Source organism: Urocitellus parryii, chromosome 7 (genome assembly GCF_045843805.1).
Source record: "Urocitellus parryii isolate mUroPar1 chromosome 7, mUroPar1.hap1, whole genome shotgun sequence".
Lineage (NCBI taxonomy): Eukaryota > Metazoa > Chordata > Mammalia > Rodentia > Sciuridae > Urocitellus > Urocitellus parryii.
Genome location: NC_135537.1, coordinates 9,871,302 through 9,894,880, shown reverse-complemented (window position 1 = coordinate 9,894,880; position 23,579 = coordinate 9,871,302). Strand labels below are relative to the sequence as shown.

General features: G+C 34.3%; 1 protein-coding gene across 3 annotated transcripts in view; it reads left to right on the top strand.

Moving 5' to 3' along the window:
• Efr3a (EFR3 homolog A) overlaps window positions 1–17,933 on the top strand; it is a 90,605-nt gene extending 72,672 nt beyond the window's left edge. For all 3 annotated transcript variants that reach the window (XM_026407171.2, XM_077800546.1, XM_077800547.1), the window contains 8 exons: window positions 625–756; window positions 1,840–1,907; window positions 2,875–3,002; window positions 5,133–5,224; window positions 8,645–8,693; window positions 10,572–10,675; window positions 11,371–11,420; window positions 15,266–17,933. In XM_026407171.2, coding sequence (XP_026262956.1) covers window positions 625–756; window positions 1,840–1,907; window positions 2,875–3,002; window positions 5,133–5,224; window positions 8,645–8,693; window positions 10,572–10,675; window positions 11,371–11,420; window positions 15,266–15,371 — 729 coding nt within the window. In that variant the 3' untranslated portion in view covers window positions 15,372–17,933. The remainder of the gene's footprint in view (window positions 1–624; window positions 757–1,839; window positions 1,908–2,874; window positions 3,003–5,132; window positions 5,225–8,644; window positions 8,694–10,571; window positions 10,676–11,370; window positions 11,421–15,265) is intronic.
• The last annotated feature ends 5,646 nt before the right edge of the window (window positions 17,934–23,579 follow it).

The window sequence follows — 23,579 nt, the reverse complement described above, 5'->3', positions numbered from 1 at the left end:
TGTTAATCTTTTACTGGAGAAATCTTTTTAAATGAAGCCAATGTTATCTCTAAAGAGTTGTTGCCTTTTTTATTCGAGAACATTAATTTTGATAGAGTAATGTTTTGTTGTAAATTTTAAGTTCTCAAGATTATGATTACATTCATTTGTTCTTTTAATAAATGAATATTGACTGCTAAATATCGAGGCCTTGAATACTGTGATGAAACAGGTAAACACAGCCTTTTACCCATACTTTCAATTTAAAAGAGAAAATAGTCATTAAATTATAATTATAACATTGTTTAATTGGAATGCGTACTGTGTAATAAAAGGACAGTATGCAATGTTGTACGCTTGGGCACTCTGTGTGTGTGTGTGTGTGTGTGTGTGTGTGTGTGTGTATTTATATATGTGTATAAATAGGAAAGGTTTTCCTAAGGAAAAACATTTAATAAATTGAAAATTTTAACTCTGCTATAGATAGGCATTTGTTCTCCTTTCAGAATTCTTTTTAAAAATAAATTCTAAAAAGTTGACTTTTTTTTTAATCATTTCAAACTGCTTGCACTATTCCAGTATAATTATAGAGAAAATGTTGATGGAGTTCTTAACCTGTCAGATGTATTTGTTTTTTATTAAAAGGATAGTGCAATTATCAACGAAGATAATTTGTCCATGTTTCATCGTTGCGGGATCATGGCACTGGTTGCAGCATATCTCAACTTTGTAAGTCAGATGATAGCTGTTCCTGCATTTTGCCAGCATGTTAGCAAGGTAAGGTAAATGATAAACTTGAGGTTGAACACAAATGATTTATTTTAAGTGATAATTATTTTTAACTTTGATGATTATGTATCAAATTATTATGATAATCCTGTAAATCAAAACTGAAACTAACACTGCAGCTATTGTTTTATTAGAATTTTTTTAATGTGGTTGAATAGAATACATGCTTTTCTTCTGTGGTATCTTATCATTCTGTACTTTTTTTTTCCTTTGAGCCATTATGAATCTTTATTTATCTAAATGTTCTTAAGTTATATTATTTTTTATTTTATTGCTATTATTATTTTATACCGGACAAATTCCAAAAGTTGAATGATTAATGTACCTCTTTGAATATTGTTGTCTTTCAAGTATACTTAGCTTTTTTCAGCAATAACTTTATTTTTCTCAGCAAAAACTCCTGAGTAACTCACATGAATTAATATATATCTCAGAGCCTGTGACTTACCTGAGAAAGACCACTTGTAAAGACATTTGTCAGAGAGAACCTCATTTTTATGAAATTGGAAGCATGTCTTTCAATCCTTATTATAATATAGGTTTTTAATGCATTCCAAGAAAACTCAATCTTATGTTAAACAAACATGTGACTGTTGAATGCCCACCTTTGGAGATATTATGAAAGCACAAATAATATTTCACAAATATTATGAAAGCAGAGGACTCCCTTTAAGTTGCTCTCAGATCCTCTGAGGAGCAAGACCTCACACGTGCTTTGAGATCTCATGACAGGCTGCAAGAAGTGCACAGAAGGTAGAAGACGGTGGTTCATAAAGGGTTTACCAAATGAGTCATTTTATAGTAGCTTTAAGGAAGTATAATGCATCATTATTTTTTTTACTTCATTTATTATTTTCATAAGTTTATTTGCTGAATTTTTAAATAATAAATGTGTAAACAAGATGAATTATATATCTGGACTCTAAACCTAGCTTGAATTCAAAATAAAGTGATATTTTACATAAATGTTTAAAGGTTTTATTTTGAGTTTTTTAGTTGTTTTTCAGATTGTCCTAGCCAAGGTCCTAAGGTTTTGAGTTTTGTTTTGTTTTGTTTTTGGATATTTTCCAGGTTATTGAAATTCGAACTATGGAAGCCCCTTATTTTCTACCAGAGCATATTTTCAGAGATAAGTGCCTGTACGTTCATTCAGTATATTTTATGGAAAGGCTTATTAGAAAAAACAATCAGTGATTATAAGGGAGTAAATTAATGTTATAAAAATTTTCTAGTGTTTCACAATCATCACTTTGGATTTCCATCATTTAATTCATCTGACTTCCCTTGTTGTAGAATTTTTGCATTTTGTAAATGTAGACTCATGCATGCATGGAGCCAAGCTTGAAAAAAATGAAGAAAAAAAGATCTGTCTTGCTCTTTAAAATGTGGGGATCTCTCTCTTAACTACAGCATTTTTAGATGCTTTCATACATAATGAGCATTCTATTAAGAGATTATGATATCTTGACTTTCAGTGATAGATAAGTATACTCATAAACTTGTGGGGCAGAGGCTATTAAGGAAATGTTATACCCTTTATTTTTCCTTGCTCTCCAGAGGAAAAAAAAATGTATGAATAATAATAATACACTCATATCCGATTCAAGATCTTGGGCTCTGAGAGCATGTTGTATCAAAAACATCAGCCTGTGATACTACTGGCCCTGTGAAAGGAAAACCAAGTGGTTGTGCAGGTGTTTTTGTCTCTTAGCTGGCTGGGGATTCTCATTAGTGATCAGTGAGATGCATTTTTAGTTTTCCTCTCAGCAGATTTTTAATTAGCACGAAAGTCAAAACTGAATTTAATGTTCTTTATTACTTAGTGTTTGGATATCAGCCCAGTAATATAAGGTTGAATTCACTATTGGAGCATTACTGGGAGAAGAATACTAACAGTGTGGCTAGGATGGGACCACATGCCAAGTGATCTTAGAGAGTGCAGATTAATGACCTATAGCATATTGATGTTTCTGTTATTAATTGTAGGTTAATTTATGTTTATCTTAGAATAATGAGGCTTTAGCTTTGCAGTATTTTGTTTATTTACTTACCTTTGCTCAGAATTAAGTAATACTGACTAATTATTGTTTTTATCAACCTGAACAGACTTCCAAAATCTTTAGAGAAGCATGACAAAAATCTGTACTTTCTGACCAATAAGATTGCAGAGTCACTGGGTGGAAGTGGATATAGTGTTGAGAGGTTGTCAGTACCATATGTACCCCAAGTAACAGGTAAGAGGATGAAAACTACAGCTCTTTTAGTGATTATGTTTCAATTTTTTCATTATACAATTAGAAAGGAAAAGTAATTCTTGGTATGTATACCCACTATGTAGCCCAGACTTTTTCAACTGTTTTACTTTTGAAAACCTTTGGTAAATCTCTACAGATGTAGATATGATTTTACCCTAAGCAAATCAAGTGCTTAATGATTTATTTTTCTTGATATTACATTCATGGATTATTATGTCTAATGTTATCCTTTAAAACAGAAAAGCAAAGTGAAATCTTTTCTTCATTAAACATAATTATATCTAACACAGAAATTACTTTAGTGATTTGTAGGAATTGTTTAATAAGTGATTTGTGATTATTGAGCTTAATGAATTAGGAAATGTTTGTTCTTTGAAAAAGTATAGACTCCTATGTAAAGAAATGTACAAACTTTTTACATTTCTTCTGTCTGTATACTTCCTCTGTTCTTTCCTTCACCTGAAATAATGCAGTTGTGATTGAAGACAAAACTAAATGGTGTCTTGCTTTCAATTTTTTTCTTTAAAAAATAAATCAAAGAGTTTCTTATACTCTAATGATTATATGAATGTTAAATTTTGTGGAAGAACTAATTTAGCCTTTGGGAATACCTTTGTTCTATAAGAGAACTATTTGATTTCAGTTAGATAATTTTTTAGATTAATTACTAAAAGTAGTATAGTCTTTGTAAATGCCGGTCTTTTCCATAACATGGGTCCAAAATATACACATTTCTTACAGTGATAGTTTATAGTAGTTGGAAGTGTTAATGCTTTTGCATTTTCTTTTAAAATTTGTAGTATAAAAGATTGTTTCTCATAAATTCCATGGGGGGAATAAAAATGCTAAGAATGAGACATTAATAGAGCTTTGTAATTTAAAGTAATTTTTTAAAGGATATTTAAAATATTACATTTTTATAATTTTGAATTTAGCTCTCTTTCCTTCAAGCAAAAAACCTCATAAACCCAGGCACAAATACAAAGGTAAATGCAACTGACAAGTGTAGTGTGCCTTTCCCCACCTATGCCTAGGAGCATAGCTTAGTCACATGGGCCTTTTAGAGATGGAGCCAGTAGCCTATGTGTTTCATATAGTTGTAGTGGGGACATATATGTGTTTCATTTAGTTATGACTTTGTTCTTTTTCCTTATAGCCATAGTTTTTCATTTTTCTGCTATTTATTTTTTTATTATTACTTTTTATTCTAATTTGTTATATATGACAGAATGCATTACAATTCCTATTATACATATGGAGCATAATTTTTCATATTTCTGGTTGTACCCAAATTAGAGTCACAACATTTGTGTCTTTATACATGTATTTAAGGTAATGATGTCCATCTCATTCCACCATCTTTCCTACTCCCATGCCCACCCCCTTCCCCTCCCTCCCCTTTGCTCTATGTAGAGTTCGTCTAATTCTCCCATGCTTCCTCCCAACCCCTTTATCTTTGTCTTTTACTCTCTACCACTGGTCTATGTGTCTATTTTTATGCCAATACCATGCAGTTTTTGTCATTTTTATTTTGATGGAGATTATGTTGAATCTCTGTAATGTTTTTGGACATGTGGCCATTTTAACAATATTAATTCTGCCTATCCATGAACATGGGAGTGCTTTCCATCTTCTGAGGTCCTTTTCAATTTCTTTCTCCAGCATTCTGAGTTTTCATTGTAGAGGTGTTTCACCTTCTTGGTTATATTTATTCCTAGATATTAATTTACTTATTTATTGAGGCTATTTTGAATGGAATTGTTTTCCTGATTTCTATCTAAGAGAGGATTTTATATGTCCCCACCATAAAGAATTGATAAATACTTGAGGTGATGGATATGCTGATGACTCTGACTTGTTTATTTCACATATGTATACACATATTAAAATATTGCATTGTACCCCATAAGTATGTTTAATTATTTGTTAATTAAAATAACACTTTCCTTTAAAAAAAAAAGACTGAAAAAACACTGCTCTATTTAGAAAGAACAAAAACCTCATAATTTTCTGAATTTTAAAAATCTGAAATAAGCAGTGTTTACAAATAAAAAATCAGTGTAACATTTATAAGTAACAAATAATGAGATGAAACAACTTTTATTTTAGATGAAGATCGTCTTTCTAGAAGAAAAAGTATTGTGGACACCGTGTCTATTCAGGTGGATATTTTACCCAACACCATTCCTTCTGATGATGTGGTAAGTGACTGCTAGTTCATGGAATACTGTGTTGTGACAGATATCAGTTAAAAGAAATTTTCACCCTCCATACTTTTAATACAGGAGAAACTATAACTGTATCCCCAGATCAACTGAATTGTTACTAGAAATTAATCTGATTTAGTTTATTTTTTATAATTTCTATTACGGAACCCATTGCAGCTATCTAAAAGATATATAAACTTAACATTGTATATTGTATATACTAGATTTTACATTGTAATTCAGTGTAATAAAAGGGACTATAAAGCACAACTAAATTTTTTTTGGAAATAAATGCTAGATAAGGCCTGTTGTTAAATTAATAGAATCTCTTAGTTCCTGTTTATTTTTTTAAAATTCATCAAATATTAATTACAGAAACAAATAGAATTATACACTTTTAAGTGAAGTCACATGCTCACTACATTTAGAAAGTGTCATAACTTCACTTGTGAAGGAAAATTGTTGTATTATTATGAATAGCATATATGATGTGTGTAGCTTAAGCTGAATCAATAAACTGTACTCTTTAAGAACTGTGGCTGCTCTCCTCCTGTTTCAGTAGAGCATAAGAATGTGTCCTCCTGAGTTATAGAAAGGAGAAGCAGTCAATGTTCTCTAACACTTATGTTACACAAATCATCAGAGTATGCTTTGATAGGCCAGTAAAAGTACTGAAATGCCAACCTGTCATAGTGTATCTATTGTTTCCCTTCCTAGGGTATTTATTATTTTTCATTGGCACAATAAAAATAATTAAAGATATCTCCATATAAGAAAAGAGAAAGAAGTTGTCTGAATTAGTGCTTTCTCATTCTCCTTTCTCCCCTATTTCCTGTCAGTTAATTCGTTTCCAGAAATTAAAATTATTTAGTGATCAGAGAATAGTAAACTAACTTGTATGTTCTATGTTCTGCTCAGTTACACAAAATTCATCAGCTATATTAAGAAATTATTAGTAGAGCATCAAAAGTAGTTGAACAGGCAGTTCTTATACATTTTGTGAAGCCACATATTCACTACCTTTATAAAGTGTCAAAACTTCATCTATGAGGGAAATTAAAGGCATTAAGGCATTAAGATTGATTTAAAGTTGCTTGCCAGTTTAAACTTAAGAGAAATCTTCTCTAAATTTGCCTCTTCAAAGTCATTTTAATTTTATACATTCCTAGGAAGGAGAGTTCTTTTAATTATAAATTTGCTAGTTCTTTTCATTATAAATTTGCTGGTATTACCTTTGTTAGGGAAGAATTCATTCAAAGCCTTAGTTTATAGACTTAATTTTTCAAGGGGTGCAGCATATATTATTCCATTCTCCTTTTTAAAAAAATTTTTAAATTTTATTTTTTTTTAATTGTGCATGACAGTAGAGTCCATTTTGATATGATTGTATAAGCATGGAATATATATATACTAATTAGGACCCTGTCTTGTGGATGTACACGATGGCAAGATTCACTGTGTACATGAATATATTCATAAATGTACAGAGGAAGGCTTTCCTTTCTCTTTTTGTTAACTAATTTTTAAATTTTCATACAAAAATATGTATATAGCACTTGAAACTTGACAAGCGTCCATTTGTTTTGATAAAATGAATTGGAAACACATTTGCACAAATGTAATATAGGAGGAATATATTACATTTTACATTAAGTGCCCACGAATACATTTATTACCTTTTCAAAAACTTTGTTTTGCTAAGTCCTAAGTGTGAGACATATTTGTTTAGCATTGAGTATCTAGAAAGTACAATTTAGTATCACATTTATTTGAGGACATTTGAGTTTAAAACTCATTATTAACAATTGTGGAATCTGCTTTTATATATTAGAAAAGGTTGTTCAGATACCAAAAGAGAATAAAATTACTTCCTAGGCAAAATTTAATTAATTAATTTCATAGAAGACCAGAGAAATTTATAAAAGCTATTTACCAGTTACTGTTGAATACTTGCTCAAACTTTAAAATAATCTTTATAAACTAAAAAAAAAAAAAACAGTGTAACAAGAATGCTAGCATTCTCATTTCTACTGTACTTTAGTTGTTTCTTAAAAGTCTCCTGTTTTTGGCGCTTAGCCACGTCTAAAACCAACAGAGTCATTTTTTTTTTTTCATTAAAGTACTAGATTACTTTTGGTACAGGTAATTAATCAGCCAGAGCCTAATCTTGTATGTCTGCTCCAAATATCTAGAACAAAGCAACTGAAGATTCCCAAGTTTAATCTGACTTCAACTAGAAATGTGAACCCTCAGTAGGAAAGCTGAGGTAGTGGATCTCTTGCTGCTTGGTTTCCAGCTAAAGCCTTTGTATTACAGAGAAGCTAAGGTAGAGAGCGGGAAGTCTTTTGCTTTCATTAGTCTTGCTGCCTTAGACTTAGCAAAAGAAGCTCATGGGCTAAAATTAGGGATGATCAAAGTCCAGGCAAGTACTCACATATCATTTTTTCATTGTTATTCAGAGATACTGTAGTAACTGGATGTATTATTATGCCTTCTGAAAACGTGCTGGTGCCACAAAAAGTGTTCTGAACTTTTTTTTAAAAAATCATAAAATGTTTGATTTCATATCTTTTACATAATTCAAAGTAAAAGATATTTGAGAGCTCCAGTTGAAGGACACTTGCAGAAAATAGAAATTTGTTAGTTGACCTCACAAGATCCAGAATATGCTTAACATATTGATTTTGTTCATTGAACACTTGCCAAAATAGTGATTATTACTTTTAAACAGTTTGAAATCTTAGATTATTTCATTTTTGAGTTGTAAATAACATATAACACCAAAAATTTAGAGGCTGTAGAATATTAGTTCTTATTTACCATATAGCTAAAAATATTCATAAACTGGACATGGATAATCCCAGTGGCTCAGGAGGCAGAGGCAGGATCACCAATTCAAAGCCAGCCTCAGCAATTTAGCAAGGCTCTGTCTCTAAATAAAATATAAAAAAGGGCTGGGGATGTGGCTCAGTAGTTAAGTTCCACTGGTTTCAATCCCTGGTATCAAAAATAAATAAATAAACAAACAAACAAATAAATAAAGATGTGTGTCCATATAATCTCAGCCTGTTTCAAATCATTGATCATACATATATCACTCAAAGTTGGGTCGGGGGGATATCTATAGTGGAGACTATTCTGTAATACAGATTAGCTGAGTTGCTGCTGCTGCCCTATTTCTGCTAGTCTCATGCTAATCTGTAGGCTTGTTTGGGGGAAACCCTGCAGTAGGCCAGTGTTACACTTAGTGAAAAAGTGGAGACTACTTGATATCTAGAGCGTAAGTCACAAATGAAGCCAACATAGAGAAGAAGAAATTGTTGTGAAAACTCCTAGATGACTCATAACTAGGTGAAGGTGTTATTTATATTGACTTTTCTTAACTCTTGTTTTACTTGAATCACTTTTCTCTAGGTTAGTAACACTGAAGAAATTACCTTTGAAACATTGAAGAAAGCAATTGGTGAGATATCCTGCACTAGTTAACTCTCTAATATCTAACTCATCTTTTTTTTTTAATGTTGCATGCTTTTTATTATCAATTTACAGATCCAAAGACTATAAACTTTCTTTTAATATTCAGTGTTCACCTCTTTTAACCATGTGCAAAGGGGGCACATGGCATGATACCTGACTATACTTTTTTCTTTTTTTTTAGTTGATTTTTTTATTTATATGTGACAGTGGAATGCATTACAATTCTTATTACATGTATAGAGCACAATTTTTCATATCTCTGGTTGTATACAAAGTATATTCACACCAAATCATGTCTCTATACACGTACTTTGGATAATAATGTCCATCACATTCCATCATCATTTCTAACCCCATATCCCCTCCCTTCCCCTACTACCCCTCTGCCCTATCTAGAGTTCGTCTATTCCTCCCACTTTCCCCCTCCCTACCCCACTATGAATCTGCCTCCTTATATCAGAGAAAACATTCAGCATTTGTTTTTTGGGGATTGGCTAACTTCACTTAGCATTATCTTCTCTAACTCCATCCATTTACCTGCAAATGCTATGGTTCTATTCTCTTTTATTGCTGAGTAATATCCATTGTGTATATATGGCAAATTTTTTTATTCACTCATCTATTGAAGGGCATCTAAGTTACTTCCACAGTTTAGCTATTGTGAATTGTGCTGCTATAAACATTGAAGTGGCTGTATCTGTGAAGTATGCTGTTTTTAAGTCCTTTGGGTATAGACCGAGGAGAGGGATAGCTGGGTCAAATGGTGGTTCCATTCCCAATTTTCCAAGAAATCTTCATATTGCTTTCCATATTGGCTCCCCCATTTTACAGCCCCACCAGCAGTATATGAGTATACCTTTTTCCCCACATCCTCACCAATACTCACTATTGTTTGTATTGATAATGGCTGCCATTCTGACTGGAGTGAAATGGTATCTTAGTTTTTTGATTTTTACTTCTCTAATTGCTAGCAATGATGAACATTTTTTTTCAAATATTTGTTGATTGATTGAATGTCCTCTTCTGAGAAGTATCTGTTCAGGTCCTTGGCCCATTTATTGATTGAGTTATTTGTATTTTTGGTACTTAGCTTTTTGAGAGAGATACCCTAGAGATTAGTGCTCTATCTGATGTGCACGTTTATGTTGGTGTTTTTTTAGATGATAAAATAACTAAAGGCAATATGGTAAAAAAACAAACAAAAAAAACCTTGTTTTTTTAAATAAATAAATTATGAATATGAACTCATTCTTTAAGCTTTTAAAATTGTCTCACCATATCTGTGTTCTTTAGCAGGCAAACACTGTTATATCAGTCATATCAAAAAGATGCATTTGTTATTTTACTTTTTCAGAAACTTGAGATCATACATACATCAGCTTAATATAAAAACCCCTTCCCAAGTTGTGGTCAGGTTCAGTGTGATTCTGCATGACCCAGTCTGTGTTTCTGTTACTTCACTCAGCGTCAAGAATCAGTCAAGCAAATATTTAGTGCTTCATATATGCAAGGACATAGTTATAAATAAAGGAGTCATTCTTCAGGAAAGCTCTTGATGTTGTTTGACCTGTAGAAAGTTACCATTCTCTCTCCTTTTTTATGTTTTTGATAAGAGAGACAGACAGGTATTCAATGAAAGATTTTCTGCTATGAGCTTTAATTCTGTTCAGTTTTTTAATGTGTGTGTATTATTTCACCTTTAATGAGACATTTTAAGAATGTTATGCCTTTTGCTTTTTTTCCTTATGGAATAGTTCTTTAAATCGTCTTTATTTTTGGTTGATAGATCATTAGCTTTTTTTGATCATTGGCAGGATTTTATGAAACTATTCCTTTTAATGGATCCTTATGTAAACTTACACAGATACCAATGGAATGGAAGAACAGGAAAAGGAAAAGAGACGTCTTGTGATAGAGAAATTCCAGAAAGCACCTTTTGAAGAAATCGCAGCACAGTGTGAATCCAAAGTAAGTGAATAGATGGTAAAAATAGTTTTGTAGAAACTTTGGTAATTGGTTGGTAAGTTCCAAACTTTAGGCAAATCAGAGAACACAGGGATAGGTACTAGACAGGGACAGAATCTCTGAGGGATTAGCTGTAAAGCCTGAATTATTTCTTAATGGGATATAAGCTGATAGAAATGGCAGATCCCACTGGATGTCAGTGAATATTGTTGCTTTGATGCTTTTTCCATAGTGGTTCTGGTGATTTTGCTGTGATTGCTTTTGTGTTTGTCAGTTTGTAACTAAGAAAGAACAATAAGAGAAAATAAATTCTAACAAATGAGACAAATCAAAACATTAAAAACAATTTTTACTTCCGGATACAGTTGTACATGCCTGTAATCCCAGCAGCTCAAGAGGCTGAGGCAAAAATGATCAAAAGTTCAAAGCCAGGCACAGCAACTTTCTGAGGTCCTAAGCAACTTAGTGAGATCTGTCTCTAAATAAAATATTTTCTTTTTTTAAAAAAAGGCTTGAGTTGTGGCCCAGGGGTTGAGTGCCCCTGGGTTCAATCCCTGGTACCAAAAAACACAAACAAAAAACTCCACATTCTGTATTATCTAACAGTTACAGCTGTGATTATTCATTAAATTACATTTGTATTATTGGGTATTTGGAAAATTATAAATCCTTTCATAACATTTTTTTCTTCTTTTCAGGCAAATTTGCTTCATGATAGACTTGCTCAAATACTGGAACTCACCATACGGTAAGGGTTTTGTTGCAGCAACAGCAGTAACACAACAATAGAAACTACTATACTCCTATAAATTTGTGCTTGATTATGTTTAAGTAATTATCCTTTTCATTGAGGGAGCATGAGATCATAAAGGTGACCCTTTGAGTGGTCGTTCTGGTTACCAGAGAGAATCTTATATCATTTTTTTGTAGTTGTCTTAGCATTTCTAGCTTCCTCTTTTAGATTATTTATTCCTTCATAATGGTCCTATAAAGATATCTGAATAGTCTGGAAGACCCACATTCTAATGTTGTGTTTAACTAGGAAATTGCTGATATTTAACTGTTTTAACTTACAGAAACTGAAGTTTAACATAGTTCTGCCTCATAGTGTTTTCCAGGACAATAATGTTTTTCTACCTGTGCATGTGGCTCTTTTGAATTATTGAATTTCCTTGAGCTTTCCTATACCATGTTCATTTGAGTCCTGTTAGGAGTTGTTATATGCCAAAACATGGTGTCTGTGATAACTGTGGTCATTCTTTGTCTATACATTATTAAGTAATGTAGCACAGGAAGAGGGGAAGGCAAGCTGTAAGTTCCCTACAAAAAAATAGAACTTCACGTGGTCTTACATTGACTTCACTGTGGAAATCAGCCTAGTAAAGAAGTTATACATAGCTGTGCTTATGGATTTTTTTTTCTCCATCAGTTGTATTTTTTATATTTTTAACACCTATATCATATAAATGGAAGAGACTGGTAAATGCTCTAGTCTGTTTGATTTTTTTTTTTTTAATTTCAGTATGTTTTCTGCTTTTATAAGCAAGTTTATGGTAGTCTCACATCTTATTCTAAACACTTCCCCACCATGCCTCCTGCTTCTATTAAGTAAAGAATCGCCCATTTACAAAATTTCAGGACAGATAATTGAATTGAAATATGCAACGTGTTGTGAATCTAATTTTCAGAGAAAATTGCTGAGTAAGAGCATTTACTTCTTTGCTTTCCATTAACTGTAATACCAAACATCCACTGTGTACTTTATCTTATACTGCAGATTTCTTATTGTTATTTTTGCTAATCCTTGCCACAACCCTGAAAGGTAGGTAGAGAATGTCTTTTCCATTTTCAGGTGAAATTACTAAAGCTTAGGGAAGGAAAGTAACTTGCTGAAGCTCATGTAGCTAGTGAGTGGCATAGTCAAAATTTAAATCCATAACTCATGTTCTTAAGAGAAAATTTTCTAGGTATCACTGTTACATTTAGTCACACCAACATAATTATATGAATTAAATAGTTTAGAATAAAGTGTTATGACTATTTCCATTTTGTTGGTACTGCTGCTTCTCACATTTATTGAGCACTTACCACTAATAGTTAACATTTATCAAGCATGGTGCTCTAGACACTATGGTAAGTGCATTGGTTCATTTAGTTTTTACAGTATGCCTAAAAAATAAGTCATGATTTTCCTCATTTTAAAGTGTACAGACAGGCACATGGAAGTTAGGTGACTTATCCAAGGTCACTTAGCCAGCAAATAGCAGTTCTGGGATGGCCTGCATGACACAGAACTAAAGTCTAGCTATGAAGTCCACCTTCACAATCTTCAACTTGCCAGTACCTTTTCTCATGTTCATTTTCCTTGCCCTAAGCAGCCAGAGGAAAGAGTTTGTGCTCTCCAGAAAAGAGACCAAACAAAGAGTCTTATAATTCAGTCCCCCTTCTTTTATTCACTGTGACCTGGGCACGGGAAAAAAAATTGATGTGACAAAAAATTAGTTTCCTCATAAGAGAAAAAGATATCTGAGTAGGAGTACAGGCAATAGATGCAAGTATAGATGGTTTACATATTCAAAAAAATTATAAGGAGTTCAGAGAAGCAGTCATATAAATACACTGAGAGGAAGCAACATCAGATTATCCATTTATTGGAATTAATAGACAAGGTACTTAAAACTGCACACACCCACACATCCATTGGAGTTTAAAGAAAAGCTACCTATATTTTAGTAAATAAATGTGAATGGAACTGCTTGTTCTCACTTTTTCCTGTTTTGCTGTATTATTATAATTGCAGATTCTAACATTGTTCTCATAAGAGTATTAAAGCATAACAATGAGGAAAAAATTCAGAAATTTGAATATTATCATCTTAAGTGTCCTTTTAAAGAGATTTGAATATTATCATCTTAAGTGTCCTTTTAAAGAGCACACAAAAAGGTTGACTTCTCTCTGCACACACAGAGAATGTTGAGGTTACCTTGTTTGGACAACTGCTAAAGATTGTTCATCAGTGAAGGAGGATTCCTACATCATCTCTTTCTCCCAAAATAGAAAAATAACTCTTTGTTTAGAAAAACATATGGAAACACTAGAATTTATAGCAGATATTTTTTTCATAATCTTTGTTGGAGGTGTTAACATAACTCAAAAACTAAAAGTTAAAAGAAAATTGAATTTTTTTGTGTAAGATTCTTAAACATTTAGCCAAAAAAGAAATTGATAATTAAATAATGAATTGGAGAAAAGCATTTGTATCATATGACAAAATATTAGTTTCCTAAATTTCTAAGAGAAAAATATCTGAGTAGGAATACAGGTAGTGGACACAAAAAGTGTAAATATTTAAAAAAACAAAATGAATACTATAAAGATGTTTGTCAGTACTAGTAGTGTAACTTAAAAATTGAAAATAAAAATAGGAATGAATTCCGTTTTGCCTGCTAGGTTGGCAAGGATTTAAAAAAAAAAAAGTATACAAGTTTTTAACAGTATAACAGAGGACAGGTACGTTATTAGTCAGCTTTTCCCAACTATAAAAAAAAAAAATACCTAAGAAAGCAACTTTATAGAGGAAAGATTAATTTTGGCTCATTTTTTTCCTGAGATTTAAGTCCATGCTTGCCTGGCTCCATTGTTTCTGGGCCTGTGGTGAAGAGAACATCAGGTTGAAGAGTTAGCAAAGCTGCTAACTTCAAGGAAAGTTGTAAACAGAGAGAGAAGAGAGAGAAAAAGGGGTCAGGGAAGAGAAATACACCTCCAGTGATCTGCCTCTAAGAGGCCACACTTCCTGAAGTTTCCTCCACCTATTTACAAGGGACATCATCAACTATAAACCCATGAGGTCAGAGCCCTCATGATCCTATCACTTTCACAGAGTGAAATATTGAATATTGGCTGCAGTGGAGGCTCAGCCTTCCACACAGGAGCCTTTGGAAGACATGCCAGATCAAACCATAACATACTTAAAGTGCTGAAAGTTTACATTGCCAGTATCTTAAAATATATGCCAAAGTCAAAATTGTGATTCCCCTTTGACTCAGAAGTTTTACTTGTAAATCTATTGGCCAAGGACTCAGGCAGGATAAGTTTGTATGCATAAGAATAAACTTATAAACATTCATAATAATGAAAATAAGCCTGTGTTTTTCAGTAGATTTTTTAAAAAAATGATTATCCATATGGTAAAATATACTGTCATCAAAAGGCCAGCATTTATACAGGAAAGAGTATTTGCTTGTGAAACAGAGTATCTCATAAGAAAGTAGAGAGTGTAATCCTGCTTTAACAATTATATTGTGTGTGTATGTGTGTGTGTGTATACACACACACACACACACACATTATATAAATATATGTACATACACATACGTATGTTTTTTCCAAAGGAAAATGTCTAGTTTAGACTTAAAGCTGAATACCTCAGTTGTTGAAACCCATACAGCTTTACAGCTGGCCAGCACCTACATCTTGTTGATCTCTCCAGTTAAGGAGTCTTACTTTGTGGTTTGCAGATAGTAGATTGAGTACTCTATGAAATGAGCAGCTTCTAAATATGCCTGTTGACAGTGTCATGTTTTTCTTTTATAGTCCTCCTCCCAGTCCATCAGGAACACTGACCATTACTTCTGGACATGCCCAATACCAATCTGTCCCGGTCTATGAGATGAAGTTTCCAGATTTGTGTGTGTACTGAGTGGCTCACAAAGATCTCAGCATAGGATTTCAAAGCCTAAAAATCAAAGCCAAGCTGAGTTTTCAGAATTTACTTAATGCATATTGACATACTTCTTGAAAATGATGAGGGAACTTATCTTTAACAAAATGCTTGGCATATCATATTAGAAGTTTGGGAACTATATGATTTATAGTATTTTTAAAGACAAATTCATGCCATGTTATTTTGTTTTGAGGTTTCTGCTGGCTTGTAAATTTGAACATGTGTTTGTCTCACATTATTCCATTGTTAAAACAGTATATTTTAAACCTTTCAAAACATGTAATTTTTTAAAAAAAAGGATTAAAAATGTATGAAATGTTTACTGTATTTCTTAAATGTCTACACAACTTCTCAGAAATAGAATTGCTTTTATTTTTGATTATCTGCAAAAGTAAAAATATTCCTAATCCTGGGGTTGCAAAACTGTCATGTGGCTTTCCATCCCCATGCTTAAGATAAGTTTTGATAAGCCTCCCTCCAGTCCTCTACTGTAATAATGTGCACTAGATATTCTTCAGTGTGTTCACAATGACAAGACATCTGTTAATAGTATTCCTAGATTATGACCCTGAGTCGCCATACTTTACAATGTCTGTTCTCGAAATACTGTGTTTTCTGCCAAGAATGTGACTCCTTGAAAGGCTTAGAGCTTACTCTTGCAGTACCGAATTGTGCAATATTTTTTACATCATAAGATGTATTAGTTTACAGGCTATGCTTTGAAATTATAGTAGTATTTTGCTGTGGCTACATTAATTAAATAAAATATATATTTAGTATAGAAAAGACAGACATTTAAAACAGCTACTAGTTCACCTGTGAGGAGTCTGTACATTTCAACTTCTATTAAGAGCACATTAATTTAGATTTTTATATGGTGCATTGTTTTAAATCTTCATAGTCAAAAAATTCTTCAGATGGACTAAATTAATTTGTAAGAGTTGAACCAAAACTTGTGTGTATCTCTGTTTAGGATTAGTTACGTTACATTCAAAAAGAGTGTCTGTTTTAATAATCAAGTGTGCTAAGGTTTGTCAATGAAAGCTGCTTTTGATTTCAGCTGCCCAGGTCATAGGGACACTCTGCCTTGTGGATTTTAGTGGATTCTATCACATGATAAAAATGAACAACTTTCTTTGCAATTCTTAGAAAATTCTTTTAGGGCATTTCTATAAAATCACCAGCTTTATAGTTCTGCCTTTTCAGATTCAGTTTCTTTTTACATAAAATAATATACATATCAAAGATTGTAGCTCAAAAACAATTCAGGTTTGACTTTTGTTTGAAAAGTTACAGTGAAGGATTGGATGTTTTGACTTGTGTTTATGGTTATTAGGGCACCTTTCATAGAAACAGAAAAAGTTTAGGAAACTTTTTACTGAACTTGCACATTTAGTAAACCAAAGTGCACCATCTTGAAAAAAATTGTAATCATATGTACTTAGACATCCTGGGCTATTGATTAATGTAGATAAACTAGACCTTGTTTTCAACAGTACATCACCCCTGGAGGACCACATGGCCCTGTTGCAGTTGTCACTGTAGCTTTCCCTCTTACAAGGTAAAATGTGTCACTAGATAGAATGCCAAGTGTTGTGTTTTTTATTTTCCTTTTTTTCTTCTTTTTAAAGAAATATATTAATTTTTGACTGTGCATATAAAATCTAAGCAGGAGGACATGCAAAAACAATCATCATCCACTTGGATGTCATTTTATAAATTTAACACTGTGTGCTTTTGTATGGAAAATATATACAGTTTAATAGCTAAGGAAAGATATATTCATTTCCACTCATGCAAAATACAAACTTTGCTCTACAAAATTTGTTATTTCTCAGTGATTTAAAAATGCATGTATGCATGTAAAGGAAAAACCATTGCAATTAATCTTTATCATACCTTTCTCTTCCTCTTTGTAAGCTGTTGACTTGGGTTTTGTGAGGAGATTTTTGTTTTTATTATTTTAAGTCACAGTAGACTTCTGTATATCCTAGTTTCAATAGACTGAAACTGATCTTGTTGACAGGGATTTTCAAGAAATGGATCTTTTCTCTGGCTGAGCCTTCTATGTCTGGAGGGGTTTCTGCAGGGACAAGGTGTGCATACTCTTTTGGAACCCATTCAGATACAGAAATGTGAGGATTTGTTGAAGGTCATTGAATTGCTATATTTTTGCTAGATGTGTAAAACTCAATAAATTATTAATCATTCTCTTTTGCTGTATACAGTTGTTAATATCATTCTTTTGTGTGGCATTGACAGTTAACACTTAAGTGTCCCTCATTTACTTGTGTTGTCTGTGGCTGCTTACATAGAATTTGCTTAGAATTTACCTGAAAACACACACACGATACTTCTGAACTCATTGTCTTTTAGAGTAATATCACACTTTACCAGCAATTAACTTCTTACTCCTCAAAATGTTTCCTTCTGTCTGAAAATAGAAGTTATTTGTCTTATTCATGCTGATATGTGCTAAATGTAATGAAGTTTTTTTAAATGTAAAAATTTACTGTGCAATCACATGTGAGCAATAAAACCAAATTGAACTACTTGTGTATAAGTACATTTTTATAGTAGCTATTACTTTTTTTAATGCCTTTATTTTATTTATTTATTTTTATGTGGTGCTGAGGATTGAACCCAGGGCCTCACAAGTGTTAGGCCAGTGCTCTACTGCTGAACCCCAGCCCAGTAGCTATTACTTTTGCCAGATTAAATTTATTCAGTATTTGCTTCATTTAAACTTGAGGGCTTTAGTAAAATCAAGTTGCTTAGTGCGTCCTCCTCACCTACACTGGAGGCATGGAACCCCATCTGCTGGTCTTCTGGGAGATCTGAGGAGAGGCCCTCAGCCTGCGCTCGCACAGTTGCCTTCTCAGTGTTGATCCTAATGGTTTTCTCTTTAGCCCTAGCTCCTTGTTCTCTAAACACCACCAATAGCAGTAGCAGCTCACCTCTGGTAGCTGGTTCACCCTGTGTGGCCTGTTCTGCCACTCAGGTAGCTATGCATCATGGCGTGCTACCAGTCAGGGGTGACCTGTTAGCATACTGTAGCATGCTGGTAAGGAGCATGGGCTCTGGTTCAAATCCAGCACTTCCTGGCTGAGGGACCTTATGTGAATAATTGAACCCTGATTTTAAAATGAGGACCATAGGTTGTGCCTTCAGATCAGCTGTCAGGAATAAGGACCAATAATAGGAGGTCCCCTGTACCATTATACAGTGTGCAGAGTTTACTAATAATCGTCCTTGAGGTCACTCTGCTGAGGTATAAGGGACCTGGGCTGCTGTGTCAGCTCTAGTCTTGGGACAAGCATCCCACATGTCTGAGCCTGTTGACATAGGTGTAAAATGCCATCACCTGTGCCTACCCTCCCACTATAAATGGCTGTCATCCTGATGTCTGTTCTGTCCTATGATACATTATCTCAAGTACCAGGTTTGAATTAGTGGCAAGCAGAGCCAAGTGGGGATTGAACTCTGCCTCCCTGTTTTGCTGTGTTGGGCCTTTAGCTTATACTTGAGGCAGAGCAGACTTTAAAAAGGCAGGTCGGTATAGATTTCTCTTAAGCAGAGTCAAAGAATCATGTAGGTGTTACTTGGGGGAAGTTACCCCAAAAAACCCTAGCAAGAGACTGGGTAGTAGAACATAAGGACATAAAACTCAACAATCCATTATTGAATTGGTCATCACTGGGTGCCTGGAGATCCCTCTTGGTGGGCATTCTGAGGAGTCTAATGAAATCATTTGAGAGCTGTCCACCTACAGGATGAAAATGTGGGAAGCAATTATCCTTTTTCATTTGTTCATGACCAAGGGTGGCCCTCTGGACATTAATTTCCCCATATGTGTTCCTGAATGCTGAGCTGTTGCCCCAGGCACCCCATGCCTAATTCTCAAGAGAAGTCTTGGGTCAGATTGTAACAAGAACAGACACAGAGTATGCCTCGTGGGGCAGGTCATAGTCACAGCAGTAATAGTGGGAGTTAGAAAAGGTGAAGTCAAGCAAAAATGTCCACATACTAGCACCGTCTTGTCTGGTATTTATGAATAAGACAGTTTAGGGCATGTGACTAACAACTTCAAGTTGCCCCCATCTTGCTATATGTCTTTAGCTATGATAACCTGGTGTACTGTTCTTTTTGCTGCTCCCTCGTTTTTCTCATCCTACTCCAATTGCTAAAATGTTCTATTGTTATACTAGTAAAGTTCCTAAGAAACTGGAGTTGAAGGGATCTTAAGAGTCCAGCTTGTTCAAAGCTTTTCTTTGACAGGTGAAAGCATTGAAAGATGGCTACAGCTGGCCCAGAACACTCCACCTTCAGACCCCTTAAACCAGTGGACTTCGGATTGTGGCATGAAGTTTAGCATATTTAAAGAATAGGAATGCCATTCTATGCCCTTAGTGTGAAACTGAAATGTAAAAAGTAATCTCAAATGTCATCATAAATCGTGTAAATGAATAAAGAAATTGAGATTTGGGGTACACTGATGAACCCAGCCTAATTCCATCTTAAAATTGAGAGCCATCTTGTCACAAAGTCATGAAAAGTTAATTTCTGTTTTAATATAATTTACTGTGATTTCTAAACTTGCTTGGAATGCCTGCTCGTGCCTTGTACTCACCCATGCCTGGCTTTCCCTGACCAGATAACAACCCTCTCTGAAACCTTAGTGGCACCTCATAAATTCTGGTGTTGGGAGCTAAATTTACTCCCTAACTTGAAATGTTGAACCATTTAGATCATTAACCTACTATCTACCTTTGTATTATGCTTGTCAAAATTCTGTTATCTGTAAGTTCTCAAGACACTCTCCTTTGCAACTTTTTGTGCTATAAAACTATGCTCCTAGAGAGCTGGGGTACTGTTCTCTAACCCAAGGATTTGGGGAGAGACAGTCCCGGACGGAATTACAAGCTTGCTTTAATTTGATTTAAAGTTGGAGTTGGTGGTCTTTTCTTTGCATCGTGGTTTAACAACACAGCAGTCAACTTAATCTTGAGCAGTCTTTTTAATTTTTAAAAATTCTAGTTTTATTGAGATACAGTCACATACCATAAACTTCACCCTTCTGAAGTACACAATTTGGTGGCTTTTTAGTATATTCAAAAAGTGAAGCATTGATTCTACCAACTTCCAGCCATCTGTAGATTTGCCTATTCTGAACATTTCCTGTAAATGTGATCTTTTAGTATGTGTCCCTTATGTCTGGCTTCACTCCCTTAGCATGTTTCCAATTCTCATCCATGTTGTAGCTTTTCAGAACTTTAATTACTTTTCATGGCCCAAGTAACATTTCATTGTGTGGATGTACCACATTCTATCAATATGAGTTGTTCTCCTTCTATTTTTGTAAAGTCAGGCAAGGGTGGTAACCAAAAAGGAGGCAGATTTAAAAAGACCGTTGAAGGAGGCTTTATTGAGATTCCACTCCCTGGCAGAACTCTATCAGACCAACAGAGCAGATAAGAAGAGGGTCTGAGGAGAAACCGCATGGGGGCTCCATCTGACTGGAATTTTATGGGGCTTAGGGCAGGAAGGGAGGGCTTGGGACAGGAAAAGGGGTTTTTAGAGTCCCTTGTCCCACTGGAGTTGGTTTCCTGGATTGCCAGGAGACCCTGCTGATCGGTGTTTCTCTCAATTGTGTGGGCTGCTTGGTGCTTTGTTCCTAAGTCATCTTCATTGCCCTGCCAGTTTGTGATAAGTAATGCTGTGACAAACATTTGTAGATGTGTTTTCATCCCTTGGGGTCGTACTAAATAATACGAACATCCCATGTAAATTTTTGAGGAATACTAGTCTTTTTCCAAAATGCACCATTTCCAATCAGCAGTATGTGAGCGTTCAAATTCACATCCTTGCCGACAGTTTCTTTTTGTTCATATTTTTTATTAAAGCCATCCTACTTGGTTTAAAGTGGTGTCCTACTTGGTTTAAAAATATATTTTTAAAAATATCTTCTTAGGAAAGTATCTGAAATCTGAAGATGTGCTAGGAAGCATATAAACTAAAAGAGATAAAGAGTATTTCTCTCATTATTAGTTTGCACTGTGGGTGGGGAGGAATTGCATCAGAATCATGATTTCTGGATCTCAAAATTCTCTTCCAATTCCAGCTGTTTATGATCCAGCCTACAGGGTAGTTGTGATACCCCGGTTACTGGTGACGAGTCCTGCTCCCTCACATGTCAAAGTATAACATTAGAGAAGCACACCGAGGCCAGCATATAAAGCAGGGTCTATTTATTTATTTTTATTTATTTATTTTTTTATTATTGGTCGTTCAAAACATTACATAGTTCTTAATACATCATATTACACGGTTTGATTCAAGTGGGAAAGGCAATATGTCAAGCAGGGTCTATTTAAAAAGGGGTAACATAGATTTCTCCCAGGAGGAACAAGGGGTCCATAGATATTATGCTGGTATCCCAAGAAGTGAAGGTGTTTGGCCTGTTTATATGTCCTAACTTCCTTTGTTCTGCCTTTTCCCCCTCATCTCTCTCCTTCCTATGTATGTGACTAGGCCCAGGAAATGCTCTTGGGATGGCCAAAAGGTGAAAAGCAGATGGATGGGGGAAGGGCTGGGTGTAGCAGCCTGGACACATTAATTAAACCCCCCCTGGTGGCGGGGTGCAATCCCTGGGACAGGTTACCTTAGCAACAGGTTGTTGCCTCCTTGGCATGTTCTTGTTAAGGGTGGAGGAAGGGCTCTGAAGGAATTAACATTTCAATCCCTCAGGGCACAGTCTCCAACTTCCTGGACTCACTCAAATAGGCCTCCTTGACCTGACCTGACTCCATTTATCTGTGTGTACTGAATGCCTGTCTAATTCAATGCTGTGAAGAATAGTTTCACTGAGTCAGAGGGTTGCACCCCTAGCTTTGCATTGTCTGTAAGCCTGGGGAAGCAGCACAGATGCCCACACTCAGGTTACTGCCATTGCCGTAAGAAGTCCTTTGTCTCTGACCCAGGTGTTTCAGGTCTTTTGCCAGCATCCATGAACCACAAACTAACTTGTTAAGTTGAAAACAAGGTGAAATATCAAGCCTTCAGTGTTCGAGACAGTCATCGGCTGAGAGTGAGCGTGAAGCTGGGGATTTGAAGAAAGACGAAAAGATACCAAACACTTGTTTTAGAGAGCAGGAGAGTCAACTGATTAAGAAAATGTTGATTTCCTCTGCTATCCATTTGTCATTCAATAGCATATTATTGTATCATTGATTTCTAATTTGATCCCATTATCATCTGATAGAATGTGGGGTATATCTCTCTCTTTTCTTTTTCTTTTTTGTGTTTGCTAAGAGTTGTTTTGTGGCCTAAGATATGATCTATTTTAGAGAAGGATCCATGTGCTGCTGAGAAGAAAGTGTTTTTAGTCATTGATGGATGACTATGTATGTCTGTTAAGTCTAAATTATTAATTGTATTTTTTTGTTCTATAGATTTTTTTTTTGTTTTTTGTTTCGAGGAACTATCCAGTGGTGAGAGAGGTGTGTTAAAGTCACCCAATATCATGGTGGTGTGCTCTTTTTGATTCTTGAAATTAAGAAAGATTTGTTTGACATATGTAAGTGATGCATTGTTTGGGGCAAAAATATTTATGATTGTTATGTCTTGATGTATAATTCCCTTAAGCAGTGTGAATTGCCCTTCTGATTAACTTTGGCTTGAAGACTACTTTATCTGATATGAGGATAGAACCCCTGCTTATAAAGTCAAATTTATCTAATGTAAGGATAGAACCCCCTGCTTTTTATAAGATCCGTTAGAATGATAGGTTTTTTCTATCCTTTTACCTTCAGTCTGTGGATGTCTTTGTCTATGAGATGAATCTCTTAGAGAATATTGTTGGGCCTTGTTTTTTAATTCAATTTGCCAGTCTATGTCTTTTGATTGATGAGTTTAGGCCATTTATATTCAATATTATTAAGAAATGATTTTTATTCCCTGTCATTTTCATGTATTTCTGATTTTTAGTTTGAATTAGTTTCTCCTTTGATTGATTTGACTTTTGTAAAGCAGTATGGAGATTCCTCAAAAATTTTGAATGGAATTGACATTTGATTAGTTATCCCACTCTCATTATATACCCAAAAGACTTAAAATCAGCATACTACAGTGATTCGGTCACATCAATGCTTATAGCAGCTCAATTCACAGTAGTTAAGCCGTGGA